The sequence below is a fragment of the Canis lupus genome, chromosome 33, assembly GCF_048164855.1.
Source record: "Canis lupus baileyi chromosome 33, mCanLup2.hap1, whole genome shotgun sequence".
NCBI classification, from domain to species: Eukaryota; Metazoa; Chordata; class Mammalia; order Carnivora; family Canidae; genus Canis; species Canis lupus.
Genome location: NC_132870.1, coordinates 24,598,998 through 24,616,192, shown reverse-complemented (window position 1 = coordinate 24,616,192; position 17,195 = coordinate 24,598,998). Strand labels below are relative to the sequence as shown.

At 40.1% G+C, this 17,195-nt stretch overlaps 1 protein-coding gene across 6 annotated transcripts in view; it reads left to right on the top strand.

Moving 5' to 3' along the window:
* Positions 1-233: 233 nt before the first annotated feature.
* CENPE (centromere protein E) overlaps positions 234-17,195 on the top strand; it is an 82,635-nt gene continuing 65,673 nt past the window's right edge. For all 6 annotated transcript variants that reach the window (XR_012023442.1, XM_072810664.1, XM_072810666.1 and 3 more), the window contains exons 1-8: positions 234-422; positions 10,645-10,736; positions 12,085-12,174; positions 12,260-12,378; positions 13,084-13,203; positions 13,664-13,745; positions 13,899-13,966; positions 14,040-14,105. Coding sequence is in view for 5 of the 6 variants with exons in the window: in XM_072810664.1 (XP_072666765.1) it covers positions 367-422; positions 10,645-10,736; positions 12,085-12,174; positions 12,260-12,378; positions 13,084-13,203; positions 13,664-13,745; positions 13,899-13,966; positions 14,040-14,105 (693 nt within the window). In the remaining variant the exon portion in view is untranslated. The remainder of the gene's footprint in view (positions 423-10,644; positions 10,737-12,084; positions 12,175-12,259; positions 12,379-13,083; positions 13,204-13,663; positions 13,746-13,898; positions 13,967-14,039; positions 14,106-17,195) is intronic.

The following is a 17,195-nucleotide window of genomic DNA, read 5'->3' as shown; positions in this document are numbered from 1 at the left end:
AGATTGCAAATACTGTTAGGGTGAGGTGGAGGAGGAGGAGTCCGTAAACGGCGGCCTGCATTTCTGGGGCTTTCAGCGGGAAACAGCCGCCCCCGCCGCCGCCGGAGGAGCGCGCTCCGCGGGCCTCCCGCATCCCTCTCCGCGACTTCCTACCCGACCCCCCCCCCCCCGACCCATAGACGCGCCGCCGGCCTCGCGCCCCCCGCACCGCGCGCAGTGGAACAACCCATGACGTCATGAGGCCGCGACGCAATCAGACGCGGCGTTTCGGAAATTTTAAAATTAAAGGCGGGGCGGCCCGTGCGCTCTGGAAAGCGGCGGAGGTTGAGCTTCTGCGCCAGTTCGTTTGGAGTCAGCCTTGGCGGGATGGCGGAGGAAGGGGCTGTCGCGGTGTGCGTGCGGGTCCGTCCGCTCAACGACAGGTAGGTAGGCCCGGCCGAGAGCAGGGCCCCGCTGCGGCTTCCCGGGGAGTCCGCGCTGCTCCATCCCGGCCGCTGACTGGCTTTGTGCCACGGTGTCCCCTCTGCGTAAGCGACGGGGAAGGACCGGAGGAGGAGGAGGAGGAGGAGGAGACACGTTCCAGCTGTAATCGCCTAACCGTACAACTCGGGCTGGCTCCCGTGTAGGCCCTCCACGCCGGCGCTGCGCTGACTTGGCCTGTCGGCGCCTCCCCACCCGGCTAAGGGAAGCCCGGTCGGACGGTTGTTACCCGCCCTCCTCACTCCTCAGGGGCGGTCGTTTTGCCTAACTGCACCTAACTGCCTCTGCCTCCTCGCTGTATATGCCCTGAGAGCAAGGACTAGTCTGTCTTGTTGCACTGTATTCCTAGGCGCTCAAGACGTAAGTCGCTGAATCCGACATTCGCAACGTTGGCTGATCTCTATCAATACGGACTTTTTTTTTCTTTACAGTATAGCTGTACACCCCTCAACAGACACTGCTGCTGCAGGAGAGCTTGGTTCTCGTCTCACGGGAGTCCCAAGAATGAATCTCACAGAGGACGAGAGTGAGCGAAGCGCTAGGTAGAAATGTACTAAGCAGAGAGAACAGCGAAGAGGGGTCCCCGGCAGGGTTGCCACTGAGGGCTTTGATGGTCTTTTATAAGATGTCCCAGAAACTTGGTAAATTTCTTGTCAGCACCAGAGCGGATTTGTAAATGTATCTATATTTAGAACAAACATGGGGGACCTGTAACAAACAAAATGTTTCTCTGTAAATATCCTGAGCACGAACAAGGTGTTCCCCTCTCTCTGGTTAATACGCCCTCCATAAGATTTCTCTACATCTGGGATTTCTTGAGAGTACTCAGTAGCCATTAAAGGGGAATACTCCCTAATATTTTGGAGCTAAGGAGCCCGGTTTATTTGTTTTTTACTGTCTCATCTCTGTTTCCTTGGGATATTAGGAGCCTGACTCCTGGGGCCTTTCAGGGTCTATGGGAGCCCACAGATTGCTGGAAGCCTGATTCTGGACCTTTCCCTTATCTTTCCCTGTCTGCCCCTAACTCGTTCCGTCGTCTTCCTCCCCCTGGAAGAGTAATCCTAACTACCATTAGGGAACTGGACGATGACCAGTCTGGCTGCTTCAGGCTGAAAAGGGGCGGTGTGGGGTGGGACAGCAGAGTATTCTCAGGGGTTGGGTCAGGAGGTCCATGGTATGGCTCCCAAGAGATGTTGGAAGGCATGAAGGGACATAAGCACCAGCAAACAGAGAAAAAGAAAACCTAACAATTATTTCTATGAAGAAAAAAAAAAATCACTGAAATATTGACCCTGGTTTCCAAACCAATCAAATATTGCCCCAGTTTCCAAACCAATCGAATAATCCTGGAGAGACTGATTTTGTCCAGTTGAGCTTGAATGTCATGTATTAATTGTGAGAGCTTATGAGAATTGTCAGTTATATTAAAACAGCACATGTGGAGAAACCCTTTCAACCTAAGTGATGTTGAAGTAGTAAGTAATCAGTAGTGGTCTGATTCTCAAGAGTCTTGCCCTGACCTCACTTAGTTCTTGATTTAGGGCATCTAACGTTTGAGACCCGTCATTCAGGGTTCTGCTGAGTAAGCAGTTTGTTGGATCTTAGGATGTAAGACTTTTCCTACTGCCGGCAGAGTCAGGAGGGAGAGAGCCAAAGCCGCTGTTTCCCTGTTTGATATGAGAACCACATAATCATCGTGGGGGGGGGGGGGGGGGGAAGAGGTAGATGAGGCATTTCTCCTTGGTAATGGGCTGCTGTGGGGGAGGCAAGAGTGATGACGCCTAATCCCTGTTTGCCTACAGCAGGGAATCCCAAGAATTGTTTAGGAACGGTGTAATAGGCCATATCAGGGCAAAACAAAGTCCATTCTCTTGGCAGATGGGCAGATGTGATTCGTTAGTTGGCAATGGGAGGTATAAAGTTTCATTGATAGTAGCCTCACTGCAGACTATACATATACAATTGGCTTGAATGGTAGGTTTTATACGTATGGAGTGGGGGGGCCTGTATTGCAGAGAAGCAGCTTGAAGCTGAGTAGTAAGGCTTTGGTTGAGTCATAAAATTTCATCATGGCCCCCACACCTATTACACTATTAAAAAGCAAACTTCGTGGGAGTTAATGCAAAAGGATAAAACAAGTATTAGGTTCTAAATTATGATTACTTACATAAGATTTTCAGTTACCAATTTTGTTGAATAGATCATGGATACCTTTTATCCTTTTAATTGATCACAGATGTCCGCTATTAATTGAACACCTTGTAGGAGTTAATCGTAATGTTGAAACAACGCATGTGAGGATACTCCTCCTACCCCAAATGATGTAGCAATAGTCCCTAATGGTGCGGTCCTTGAGAAGTCCTCTGACTTCATTTAATTATTGGTTGAGTGTATCCAGTGCCTGGGAAGTACCATTTAGAGTCCTGTCCAGCAAGCATATTTTTTATTTATTTTATATTGCAGTCCTTCTAGCAGTCATACTGTCCCATAGTGTGCCCTGAGGTTTTTTTTTTTACCATGAGAGCCAAGGTATGCTTGGCTGTGCTTGTTTACAATTATACCTTAGAGGTGGCTTCTAGGATAAATATGACTAAAGGATAAAACCATCAAGAAGCCCTCTTGGTTTGAGGTCTAGCCTGAACAGTATTATAATTAAAAGGAATCACTAACAAGTAGGAGAAAACTTGTCTCAAGAGATATGGGCATCCCCATGTACATCATCCAATCCAATCAAAAAGTAGGGTCATCCATTATCTTTACAAGTCCATAGTTCACCCCATGCAGTAGAGTACGCTCTGGCTTTAAAGGAGCAATTTTGTCATCCCAGCCATACAGAATGGTCAAAGTGCTAGTTGTATATACAATTGCTGGGGAATTTCATTTTTTTGTTGCTTTAATAATCAGACCAATGCTGTCCAGTTAATTATCCCCATAGGATAAAAAGCATAGAGTATCTTGTACATGCCCTATTATGTAGAAATAAAAAAGCTATTTCTCTGAAGTTTACCTCAAGAAGTCTAGCTAGGCAAACGACATTCATTTAAAGATCATCAGCTACAATTTAACATCCACAAAGATGTGATTTTGAAAGTTTCTCTCTATAATCCTCACTTCTTAATCAGAGGTAGCCAAGTCAGGACTGACCTGTCTACAAAACAAGTCCAGTTTTAATAAACTTGGCCTAATTATTTACATAAGCTCAGCAAGAATAATGATTTGATCACATAGGTCTTTTAGAATCTGCTTTGCTGGAACTTTTTATAAGGAATCTCCAGGTTGAACTTTTAGTAGCCTCTACAGGCCAGAAGCCAGGCCAAGTACTTGCCATCCAACATGCCTGCAATACCTGTAGATTTGGGCAGGTTCTTCTTCACAAGGTCCCCGAAGTATCTCCTTGCACCTGCCAGTGAGTGACATTCTTTACTCACTTGATGAGGCTGTGGGGAGCTTACTTAGCTCCTTAAGCAAGGTATCAGGCCAACATTTCCAAGGGGCTTTATTGCTCCAGGTTTCACGAAGTCAACTTTCGTTCCTTAAAGCTGTTTGGTCATATCTGAGTCTATGCAGGTCTCTCAAATATGACATTCTGGTCAAAGCCTTGGTAAAATAACCAATTATTTCCAATGGTGTCCTGTTAAAAGAATGGAATGTATGCAAATAACTATGATTGCCATGGAAGAATGCTTATTACTAAGACACCTTTTGAATTTCAGAGGGTTCAAGTAGGGAGAAAAGTTAATGCTTTATTTTGTTTACGAATGAATACTTCATATTTCTGTAAATCAGGTATCTTAAGAGAAAGTTTTAACCTGGGAGAGTAAACAGAACCAGTAGTGGATCAAACAAGGAGTCACAAAACTATAATCATCCTTTTGGTTTATTTATTTCCATGTTACTTGTTCTTGTTTAATTTGAATGCAATTTTAGTTCTGGAAATTATTACCCATTTCAGTTTTGATTTTAAAGAAATTAAAACCTATATTTGTCCTAACGATCCCTTATATGAACCTCCTTGAAAATGAAATTCATCTTACAAGAGATAACAATTATAAATGACAAAAACTTAGAAATGGAATCTAATCAGTTATTTCTGTGACACCTAACATTTCAATGATCAAAATATCACTTGATGACCTTATATTAAAACATACTAAAACTTCAGATGTTGCATATTATCTCTTGAATAGTTATAGTATTTACCCAAACGTAACCTAAGGTGTATCATTTGTTCAACAGTACTTTCAGAGTAACTTAACATACTAAATAAAAGTCCTAAGGAGTCAAAAAGACTCCATTTCCAATTAAATCTTGAGACATTCCTTAAAACCTTAGAAAGTTTTAAAGCACATGCCTAAATAGGATTAGGGATGTTAGAGACCTGATAAAGGCAAAACCTAGAAACTTTTCTGGGTAGGCAAAGAGAAAACTTTATTTTATTCTCTAGAGCAACCAACAATTCAAGAAAACTTGTCTTTTCTAACAGAGAGAAAGCAAACTAATTTTAGTCTTATACCTGTGTACTTAAAAAAAAAATTCATTCATCATCAATCTTAGTGTGTTCTGACCACATCTAGAAATCTTTTTCAAGGATTTCCCTTCACAAACCTGTACAATTTTCTTTTGCATGCAGATTTTTGTACCAAGCCATTTCTTTTTAAACAAACAATCTCATTTAGGACAAAATTACCTTCTTTTACCTTTAATAAAATGCATTCCCATTCTTAGATTTCTTATGTCTCGCCAACCTTTCTATGTACAGAGGTTTCCTTATTCTCCATGAGTCTTAATTACATTTAGCAGAATTTTTCACTCTTAGAAACCTTAGCCTCCAGTGAAAACTAAGTAGTAACCAATTGTGAACTGTTACACAAGAACTTTAGGTGGCAAATTTATGATTAAGGGCAAAACATGTTTACAAACAGATTCGAGTATTCTTAGTTTCTCTGCAGTAAGAAGTCAAAAGCACAAATATATTTAGTACTTGATGCATTAGCATTATATCCTATTTGGAAAAGATCTGAATATCCAATGAATTCAGTCTCAGTTACCATCCAAACAAAACTATTAAAACCAAGACAGGAGATAAACCATTTTTCAGTCATCTTTGTGCTAACATCGCAACAGATAACCCAAGTTTATTTGACCTTTAGCAAAACCGAATAAATGTTACACGTCTATCTTAAACCAACAAACTTTAAATACTGAATAGGTTTCACCTGGGTCTACTTTTTAAAAGCCCCTTTGCTCCCCATTTGTCAATTTTTACCTGAGACACTGGTGGGGAAATCTGAAGTGAGTGGAGTATGCAGGCAGCACCCAAGATGGTGCAGACCCAGGAGTGGGGGGGTGGGGGAGGCAAAGTGCAGCCAGAAGACTGAGAAAAAGGATTCACTGTTCTAAAGCTCATCCACTTGGACAGATGAGCCAATTTCATGTTCTTCCCCAATGAGTGGAATGAGGCAGTGGATGTCAGTCTAGAGAAGACGGGGAATTTCCCCGGAAACAGTTTCGGCAACTGCTTGGGAATATTCCTTAAAGTCCCTGTCCTGAGGGAGACTAACCACAGATGGCTCCAATTATAACCATTAACCTGGGAAATAAATGAGAGAGAAGCTCCTCGTGTATAGCTAGAGTAGCCCGTATCTTTTGGGAGAAACAGAGAGTGAGTGTCCGCATCCCCTTTACTAGGGAGGGCCTGCGTTTCCTCCAGCAACCTGGGTTTATTCTGAGGCCTACTTAGATAACTATCCAATGTCAGGAGGGAGTTTACCAGCCAACAGGTTCAGGCAAACACACATTCTGCTAGAGGCCCTTAGGTGGGGGTCCTGATGTAGAGCCCTGTTCTCTGCAGAAGAGCTGATAAATCCCAGTGAGGCCATGCAGTGCTCCAGGAGATCAGTCCTTCCTTAAATTTTGTAATCCAAATTGTTTCCAGTGGGTTAAAAAGGCGCCCCAAGGGGAAGTCCTTGGGAACTGACCAGACCATGCCTTACCACGAAGGTCACACCTTATTTTAACCTTGCCCTGAAGAACTTTTTTAACCCATGGAAAACACTAGGAAAGTTTTACAAGGGGAAAATACTCAACTTTGCAGTACCCAATTTGGAGAAATAACCACGGAGGATGGTTTGTTTCCCATCTCGTGATCCTGGCAGGAATCTCTTACCCCATACCTGTTGTTTTAAGCATCAGTGGGTCAAATTTTCCCCAACTTTTCATAGTGAAATCCAGAGGCATCTCTGCCTAGGATGGGTTGTTTCCCATCTCGAAATCCTGGTAAGAGTCTCTTACCCCTACCTGTAATGGAGAGGTTGACTATGAAGGCATCCCTACAAGTCAGCTCTCACCTAAACCAATGCGTCCCTTGGTTCACTGCCTACCCAAGGTGATAGTGGCCTAACATCTTAGGATAAGGAGGGATCAGGCCAGCAGCAGGAGCCACTCTTACCCACCCATTTGCCACCTAATCCGCCTGCCTCCTCTAGATTTCCCTGAAAAAAAGTCTGACCTAATCACAGAACTTAGTGAGGTTAATAATTTAAATGGTGATACTCCTTTTAGAAAGGTGAGGAAGTAAGCAAAACACCTAGGACCTCTCAGCAGGAGGCGTGTGCTGCTTATGGATGAAGCTTTCCCAAGTGTGACCCCCCAGGGCTGGTCTCATCCTTTTATGTGTCTCAGAGACTCCAAGGCCGTCAGTGGGAAGGTTCAGAGCCCTGGACTGCTAGTCCTAAAGTGCACCCTCCAGATGAATCTTAGGCTAGCAAGGAATCCTATAAATTACTTTATTCCTCAAAGTTCTCTTGTTTGAGCCCTCCTCCTTTGGTCATGTAAATTCACTTGCATGCCTAGCCCCATGGTGCCTGATCTGTCAGGCCAATTATTGGCCAATTTCATTTAGGTTTTCCTCCCCTCACCCTTGCTGCCTTTCTGTTCCCTTACCTGTGGCCCCCTTTAGGAGCATGGCCCTGCAATAAGCAAAACCCCTGAGCTGGGGAAAAGCCAATTCAGAAAGCTCGAAAACAAAGTGGAACTGGTTAGGGTTAGGCCAATATTCCCTTCCTTTGGGGAAGGGGGATTGACCAAACCTTTCCCCAGAAGCCTGTCACCTGAGTGTTTAAGACCAGCAGCTGCACTATTTGCCTTTAACTGGCTGACAGATGTCTGGTTTTGCTGTTTGTTACAAGAAGAGGTTATCCAAGGGAAAGACTTCTCCCAGGAAAGAAAAGAAAAGAAGAGAGTCCACTTTTACTCACCCCTCAGTGGGAGTTCTGGTTTTGGGACCAAAATGATACAGGAGAGCTTGGTTCTAGTCTCACTGAGTGGAAGAATGAATCTTGAAGATAACAGAGAGTGAGCAAATCACTAGAGCTTTATTAAGCAGAGATACAGAAAAAGCTCTCAAAAGTGAGAGAGGTGGACAGGGTTACCACTTAGGGTTTTTATAGTTTGTCTTTTACAGGAAACTGACCAGGGAACTTGGTAAGTTTCTTATCAATATCAGGGTGGATTTGTAAATATCCTGTCTATATTTAGAACAAACACCCCTGGACTTGTAAGGAACAAGATGTTTCTCTGTAAATATTGTGAACACAAACAAGGTCTTCCCTTCTCTGGTTAATGTCTGCTCCGTAACACTTTTCTAGGTCTGGGATTTCTGTGATTGCTTGGTAGCCATTAAAGGGGGATACTCCCTAACATTTTGGAGCTAGGGAGCCAGGTATTTTATTTTATTTTATTTTATTTTTTTATTTATTTTATTTTATTTTATTTTTTATTGTATTTTATTTTTTATTTTATATTATATTTTATTTTATTTATTTATTTATTTATTTATTTATTTATTTATTTATTTATTTATTGTTTCTACTGTCCTATCTCTGTTTTTTTGGGGATGGGTAGGATCCTGACTCTAGAGCCTTTCCTTTATCTTTCCCTGTCTAGCCCTGTCTGCCCCTCTTGTTCCTACATCACTACCATCATTGTCTCTGTGGATGTGGATCCACATTCTGGGCGAGAAGATAGGTAATAAAAAAATACAAACTGTTAAGTTGACATAACATTATAGGAGTAATAAATGCTGTAGAGAAAAAGCCAGAAGGGGAAGAAATGAAGTCTTTGCCTTCACTCCAGAATACTAGCGTATTTTGCGTGTAAGAAATAATTGCTAAATATTACCAGGTGTTTAATAAATGACAGTATCAAAATCAAGAATTTCCAATTTTTTTATAAATTTATTTTTTATTGGTGTTCAATTTGCCAACATATAGAATAACACCCAGTGCTCATCCCATCAAGTGCCCCCCTCAGTGCCTGTCACCCGGTCACCTCCACCCCCCATCCACCTCCCCTTCCACCACCCCTAGTTCGTTTCCCAGAGTTAGGAGTCTCTCATGTTCTGTCTCCCTTTCTGATATTTCCACTCATTTTTTCTCCTTTCCCCTTTATTCCCTTTCACTACTTTTTATATTCCCCAAATGAATGAGACCATATAATGTTCTTCTCCGATTGACTTATTTCACTCAGCATAATACCCTCCAGTTCCATCCACGTCGAAGCAAATGGTATTGGTATTTGTGGTATTTGTCATTTCTAATGGCTGAGTAATATTCCATTGTATACATAAACCACATCTTCTTTATCCATTCATCTTTCGATGGACACCGAGGCTCCTTCCAGTTTGGCTATTGTGGACATTGCTGCTATAAACATTGGGGTGCAGGTGTCCTGGCGTTTCATTGCATCTGTATCTTTGGGGTAAATCCCCAGGAGTGCAATTGCTGGGTCGTAGGGCAGATCTATTTTTAACTCTTTGAGGAACCTCCACATAGTTTTCCAGAGTGGCTGCACCAGTTCACATTCTCACCAACAGTGCAAGAGGGTTCCCCTTTCTCCGCATCCTCTCCAACATTTGTGGTTTCCTGCCTTGTTAATTTTCCCCATTCTCACTGGTGTGAGGTGGTATCTCATTGTGGTTTGGATTTGTATTTCCCTGATGGCAAGTGATGCAGAGCATTTTCTCATGTGCTTGTTGGCCATGTCTATGTCTTCCTCTGTGAGATTTCTCTTCATGTCTTTTGCCCATTTCATGATTGGATTGTTTGTTTCTTTGCTGTTGAGTTTAATAAGTTCTTTATAGATCTCGGAAACTAGCCCTTTATCGGATATGTCATTTGCAAATACCTTCTCCCATTCTGTAGGTTGTCTTTTAGCTTTGTTGACTGTTGCTTTTGCTGTGCAGAAGCTTTTTATCTTGATGAAGTCCCAATAGTTCATTTTTGCTTTTGTTTCCCTTGCCTTCATAGATGTATCTTGCAAGAAGTTACTGTGGCCAAGTTCAAAAAGGGTGTTGCCTGTGTTCTCTAGGATTTTGATGGAATCTTGTCTCACATTTAGATCTTTCATCCATTTTGAGTTTATCTTTGTGTATGGTGAAAGAGAGTGGTCTAGTTTCATTCTTCTGCACGTAGATGTCCAATTTTCAGGAATTTCCTATTTTTAAAGGGCTTATCGTGTAACGCATTAGAAGACAGTTACATAAAAAACCATTACAATACATGATAACAAGCGTTATGGTGGCTAGAGGAGTCATTCATGCCTCTGAGATGACACCAGGGATAGAGCTGGTGTCAGGAAGTCCTGACACTTTCCATGAATGAAAGAACAGTTACTTAATGGAAAGGTAAGTCAGGGTATTCCAGATACAGAGGGGCTGCATTTCTTATTTTGAAAGGGATCTTCAGGTGGCTGTATGGAGGTAGCTATATATCGGAATTTAGCACAAGATAACATTGAAGAGAGAAATAAACATGATCCAAATCTAGTGTGCCATGGTAAGAACTTCAGATGTTTTCTTAAAGTTTTGAGCAAGAGGGATATAATCAGAGTTGCATTTGAATGTATCTTTTCAGCAACCAGTACTGGGTAGGAAGGTGGAAATCAAGAACTTCACAAAGAAATTCCCATGGGAAGGCAGGAGGTTACTAGTTCCCACTTACAAGTATTGACCTCTCAAAGTCACATTTTCCATATTTCTCTTATACATAGCATAAGCCAATACTGTCTTTTAAAATAATCTTCAGAAGTTGGGAATCTTTTATCTGTCCCCTATAATATGATTTCTATGACCAGTTTTACTAAAGTGCAATGTTTTTTTTCTTTCAGAGAAGAAGCTCTTGGAGGAGATACCCAAATTTACTGGAAAACTGACAATAATGCCATTTATCAAGTTGATGGCAGTAAATCCTTCAATTTTGGTAGGCTTATAATAGCATCAAAAGTTAATCTGTCATCCTTTTCCTATTAGGAATATAAAAGCCTTTTATATTCCTGGACTTGGCATTAAAGATCAGACTAAAACTTCTATAAACTGCTTCAGTAGAAGCTTTAAAAAATTGTTCATCCATCTTGTGTGATATATAAGATAATAAATTGATACTTAAAATGCAATTATATCAGAGTGCCCTATAGTTCAAACTAACATGTTTTCTCTTATTCGTTAGTGTCACAAAACCCCATAAGCGAAAACCATGTTGCTTAATGTCAAATCATCTTTAAGATCTTTCAGTTTATTTATTTATTTTTTAAGATTTTATTTATTCATGAGAGATGCAGAGACATAGGCAGAAGGAGAAGCAGGCTCCATTTAGGAAGCCCAATGTGGGACTCGATCCCAGGACTCCAGGATCTCACCCTGAGCCAAAGGCAGACGCTCAAATGCTGAGCCACCCAGGCGTTCTTCTTTCAGCGTAGTATATACTTTCCATAATTATTTTTAAGGAATTATTTTTAAGAAATCCCCATAAAGAATAAATAGTAAAGATATTCCTTCTTTGCTGGAATACAGCAGATACCTACCCTGTCTTATGTGGAACTTACCATATGGTGAGAGAAAGGCTTTAAACAAGTAATTAGCCTTGTGTTGACATAAGCTCTGTGAGAGTTTATGGTAAATCTAACTAGTCTAGGTGTCTAAAAGGGTACCACCGACCTGGGACCTGCAGGATGCGTGAGAGCTAGCTAGGATAAACATGGAGACACTGAAGGTTGACTAAGTTGATTTGTGTGTTGATTTAATATGGATATGTGCTGAGAGTATGCCAGACACCGTTCTAAACATGCATGCATATTAACTCATGAATCCTCCAAACAAGCTTATATGACCAGTACCTTTCCATTTCAGTGAGGAACGGAAACAGGCCTGCAGTCACACAGCCAGCAAATGGAAGGGTCAGACTCCAAATCCAGCCACACTAGCATGCTACCACTTAGGCACCTCAGGGCAACAGTGAGGTCCTCTCAACTGCAGGAGTAAGAATGGTTAGGCAGTTCGACTAGCATTAAACTAGAAAGCCATCATAAAAGGTTTTAGATCAAAGCTATATGAAAGAGAAAAATAATTTCTGGTAAAGGACTGTTTTTAGAGCATTAACATAACTTTTAAAGAAGTATGAACAACAAATAAGGTGAAGAGAATATTGTGTCCTAAATATCTTACCATATCCTGACAATTTTATTTCTTTGGACAACTGCTAAGCAAGACAACAAAGTTGATTTGTTTGATTTAACTTTTGTGTATATGTGTGTGGTTTGTCTTTTTTTTAGATCGTGTTTTTCACAGTAATGAAACTACTAAACATGTGTATGAAGAAATAGCAGTCCCAATCATAGATTCTGCCATACAAGGCTACAATGGTTTGTATTCACTGTAGAAATATTTGCGTATCAGTTCTGTGTTCAAGTATTGATAGTTTTACACGTGTGTGATTTATTTTTACAGGTACCATATTTGCCTATGGGCAGACTGCTTCAGGAAAAACATACACGATGATGGGTTCACAGGATTATTTGGGAGTAATACCCAGGGCAATTCATGACATTTTTCAAAAAATTAAAAAGGTAAATACCTAGGTAAACTTCTAGTACGTACAGATAAAAGTAATAATAGTAGAATCACATAACCTTAGTATTATCTTGTAATGATGAAAGGAAGTAGGTTTAGGGTTATCTCTTCATTAGCTATGGGTAAAGACGGTATAACATGAATTCCTTTTTTCCACACAAACTTACTTTGTAGAGCTTACAGTTTTTTCATTCTTTCCCTTGAATCCTGAAACAGTACTAATGACACCGAGAAGTAGGTGTCGAGGAACAGGAATATCTTACCAGAATGGTTAGCTCCACATTGCCTTTGCTTAGCTACCAGTGATTATTAAGGGGCAGAGAAAAGTAGAGGTAGAGAAAAGACCAGAATAAGCAACCTACTTTAAGAGTTGGTTTTAGGTTTATTTTTTCATTACTTTTTTAATGATTTTTAATGTCCTTATTTGAACATTCATTGGTAGGGTTTTATTTTTAGAGTTTAGAGAGATGGACTGAGCACTCTCCTTTTCTAATAATTTGATACTATTCATTATTCCTGAAACCTATTTTTAAGTTCTTGTATTTATTGTCTATATAAAATCAAATGAGGTTTTGTTCGTTTTCTTTACGAAGATAATTCTCAGAACATTTCTATATTTAATATTAGCACATAAATACTCAATATTAGGTTTTCATAAATGGATGATCTCTGATGTTTTTACATATTTCTTTTCCTTCTAGTTTCCTGATAGGGAATTTCTCTTACGTGTGTCTTACATGGAGATATACAATGAAACCATTACAGACTTACTCTGTGACACTCAAAAAATGAAGCCTTTAATAATTCGGGAAGACTTCAATGTGAGTAACAGAGTTGAGATGGCTCTAAAAACAAACTTGCTTATTGAGATTATTGTTCTTGAACATTTACCTTTAAGTTCTGTAGTTTTTAAACTGTCTCCTGTTTGTATGGTTTATTTTTTGTTTCTTAAGTGTTTACAGAGATCGCATATGAGCAATATATATAGTTTTTAAACATTGACAGCTGTGGTATTTTGACATAAGTGCCTTAAAGAGCAAGATGGAAATTTCAGGTTAGAATATGGTGTACTTTGGGATAGGAAATAAATTGTACATATCATAGGTTTACTTGTTACTTTCATATATTTTCCACTTGTAACTTCCACAAATGAATTCTATAATAGTTTACACCTTTTTTGAGAGTGTTTAGCCATTAAAGAAGGATAAACACTTACCATGATGTGTTTCTTATCTCTTAGTAATTTCTTCTCTACTCTTCTCATAATTAAACTTGTTTCAGAGGAATGTGTACGTGGCTGATCTCACAGAAGAAGTTGTTTATACATCAGATATGGCTTTGAAGTGGATCACAAAGGGAGAAAGTAAGACTTTATACTGTATTTCTCCAAAATACTTGTAAAAACTATTCAGCTAAATGTATTTAGGTTTCAAATCACATCTTTCACTCTAAAAAAACAAGTTGATGTTCTTTGGAATTTTATGTACACAGCTGAAACATGATTTGCTTTTTACAGAGAACAGACATTATGGAATTACAAAAATGAATCAAAGAAGCAGTCGTTCTCATACCATATTTAGGATGGTAGGTAACTCTCTGTTTGGCCTCTCCAATTAAAAATGCACTAAGTTTTTTACAAGTTTTCTTTTCTGTCTAGATTTTGGAAAGTAGAGAGAAAGGGGAACCTTCCAATTGTGACGGATCTGTCAAAGTGTCCCATTTGGTAAGTACTGATGGACCATGATGCTGTACCATATGGGTCAAAGCATAATTTAATTTGGTTGCTGGATGTTTGGTTTCCTAAGAACTGTTAACTGAATTAAGAAGGCAGAAACATGTATAAATTGGTAGTTTAATTAATTTCATCTATAAACATGAAATTACTAGCTAAAACATAGGAAGAATTCAGAGGGTCTTTCTTTCTGTTGTTATGGGTGCCATCTCCTATGATTTATATGGAAAGACTTTTCCTAACCAGAATTCTTGGGGAGAGTTTCCATTTGCATTTAGGAGTTAGAGTATTCTTGGAATGGGGGTGGGGGCCATTTGGTTTTGTTGTTGTTTTGGTCTTTGCCTATAGAATTGAAACTTATGATATCAACAGAAACCTAGCTGGGACTGGTAAACAGTAAATCACATTACTCAAGTATATTTGTAAATATAATAAGAAAATGTTTTATATTATAAACCTAGTGTCTTAGATTATAAATCCCTTGAAGGGAAGAGTGATATCTTATGCATATTTATAGCCTCAGCGCATTTTACATAGTTTATATTCAATACTTGTTTGTTGAATAGTGAATGTAAACATTATTCAGATGTTCCTTTTTTCCACATCAGTAAACCTCCCCTTCCTTCTTGTTGTACTCTTATCACTTCCCTCTTTTTTTGGTGCTTCCTTCCTGTTTCTTCCAATATTCTCTGTCTTCATGGTCTAAATTTTTTAGCTTTTTTTAAATTTTTTTTTTTTTTTTTTTTTTTTTTTTTTTTTTTTTATTTATGATAGTCACAGAGAGAGAGAGAGAGAGAGGCAGAGACACAGGCAGAGGGAGAAGCAGGCTCCATGCACTGGGAGCCTGATGTGGGATTCGATCCCGGGTCTCCAGGATCGCGCCCTGGGCCAAAGGCAGGCGCCAAACCGCTGCGCCACCCAGGGATCCCAATTTTTTAGCTTTGTATAGGATGATGTCAGATTATTTTTTCCCTAAAGTTTTCAAATCAAATAGAATAATTTTCTTTTCACTTTCAGATTTGAGAAATCAGAATCTTAATTAAATATCGAATTCTAGTTTGCCTAGAATTATTTTACTGTACCACTCTTAACCAACCTAATTTCACTTCCTTCTGCTCCATGTGAGCTGCTCTCTGATAGGTAGATTGGGTCTCTTGGTGCCTTGAACACTGATACTTGTTACCACCTTTATTTCTTAATTCATGCTGTCTTCCTCACCATTTTACTCCTTTATTACGTATCTAGGTCTTCTGTAATATAGATACTACACAAGAAAGATTAGACGTTGAGTATTTTAGAGACAGTAGTGTCTGAGACCGTACATAACTAAAGCAGAAGTACACATAATTAATGCCCATCCTGAAAGTCTCCACACAGAGAGAGAATTTAAATCTCTTTGTTTTAATTCATTAAAAATACTTGCTGAGCTTTCATCACATTCTGAGCGTAGTACGGCTCTGAGATTGAAAGAATAAAGAAGATATCTCTCCACCACTCACTGTCTGCACTGCTACTTCCCTGGCCCAGGCTGCATCACCTGTCATTCAGACTCCTGCAGAAGCCTCCTAACCAGACTCCCTGCTGCCACTCTTGCCCCTCTCCAGTTCTTCTCCATCCAGGGGCCACAGGCTATCCTTCAGAAAGTTAAATCAAGATGTGTTTGTCACTCTCTTGCTTAAACCCTTTCCCATCACATTTAGAAATTCCAGAGTTCTTACTCTTCCTTACAATGCCCTGCACAGTTCAACCCCCACCTACTTCTCTTACCCTATATTGTCCCATTTTTACTTCACCAACTCTGCCACACTGCCCTATTTTTGAATAGACCAAGCTGATTTCTGCTTAGTGACTGGGTGTCCTGGCTATTCTTTCTATCCAGAGTATGGTTCACTTGGTCTTTGCATGACTAGCCTCCTCTTCTCTGTCATTCCAGATGGTAGCTTAATGGGAGATCTTCTGCCATTAAGCTACCATCTGCTTATGCCATGGTAGCCATGGCATGTCTAAAGAACCTGCTCTGTACCTTCCTCTTTCCTCTTTCAGCATTTTATTTAAATTTTCTTAAACACTTACCATGATGTGTTTCTTATCTCTTTTTCTCACTTCTCACCTCCTCTTCCCATCCGGCCCCATGTAGAATAAAAGCTCTGTGAATACTGAGAACTTACTTTTCTGGTTCACTGCCATATCCCTAGCACCTAACACACTGCCTGGAGCATGACAGGCAGTAACCTTTGTCAACAATATTTGTGAACTGAAGGAGAGGCCAGTGCTTTTAAAGACTCTACAGTGTATTTAGAGACACAAATGACTAGCTCAACATAGTAAGTGCTAAAGAATAAGTTGTATTTTCAAAGACCTCTGGGGAGTACAGGATTGAAAGAGAAGTTTATTTAAGGTGTGGGAGAAGAAGGATAAAGGTGGAAAAGTTTTACTAAGGAGGTAACAGTTGTCTTGGTCCTGAATAAAAAATAGGGGCAGACTAGAATATTAGAACTAACTAAACAAAGGGAGTGGCAAGGGACATCTGGTGGCTCAGCAGTTAAGTGTCTGCCTTCCGCCCAGGATGTGATCCTGGAGTCCCTGGGATCAAGTCCCACATCAGGCTCTCCCTGCATAGAGCCTGCTTCTCCCTCTGCCTATGTCTCTGTCTCTCTCTTTCTCTCTGTGTTTCTCATGAATAAATAAACTCTTTTTAAAAAGGGGGGGGGGGAGTGGCAAAAGGTAGCTCTTGGAAGCATAGAAAAAATACGTAAGACATTAAGGGATAGGCAGTAGGTCAGCTAGAATTCACAGTGAGTACTGGCTAGATTTAAGGCTGGAGCAACAAAGTGCCAGTTAGTAAAGAATCGTATTCACTGCTAAGGTTTTGAACTTTGTGTAGAAAATGGAGAACCTATTCTGACAGTATTTTGGAGGATATGTTATAAAGAATGAACAAGGTTTACAGATCAGTTTGACTCAGAAAGGGGAAGGCCTAAACAGTGGGATGAAAGACAAGCATTTCAGATGGGATATGCAAATAGACCATGTGTTAAAATTGTTCTTTCAGTAATTGGGATTTTTTAATTTCAAGTTACC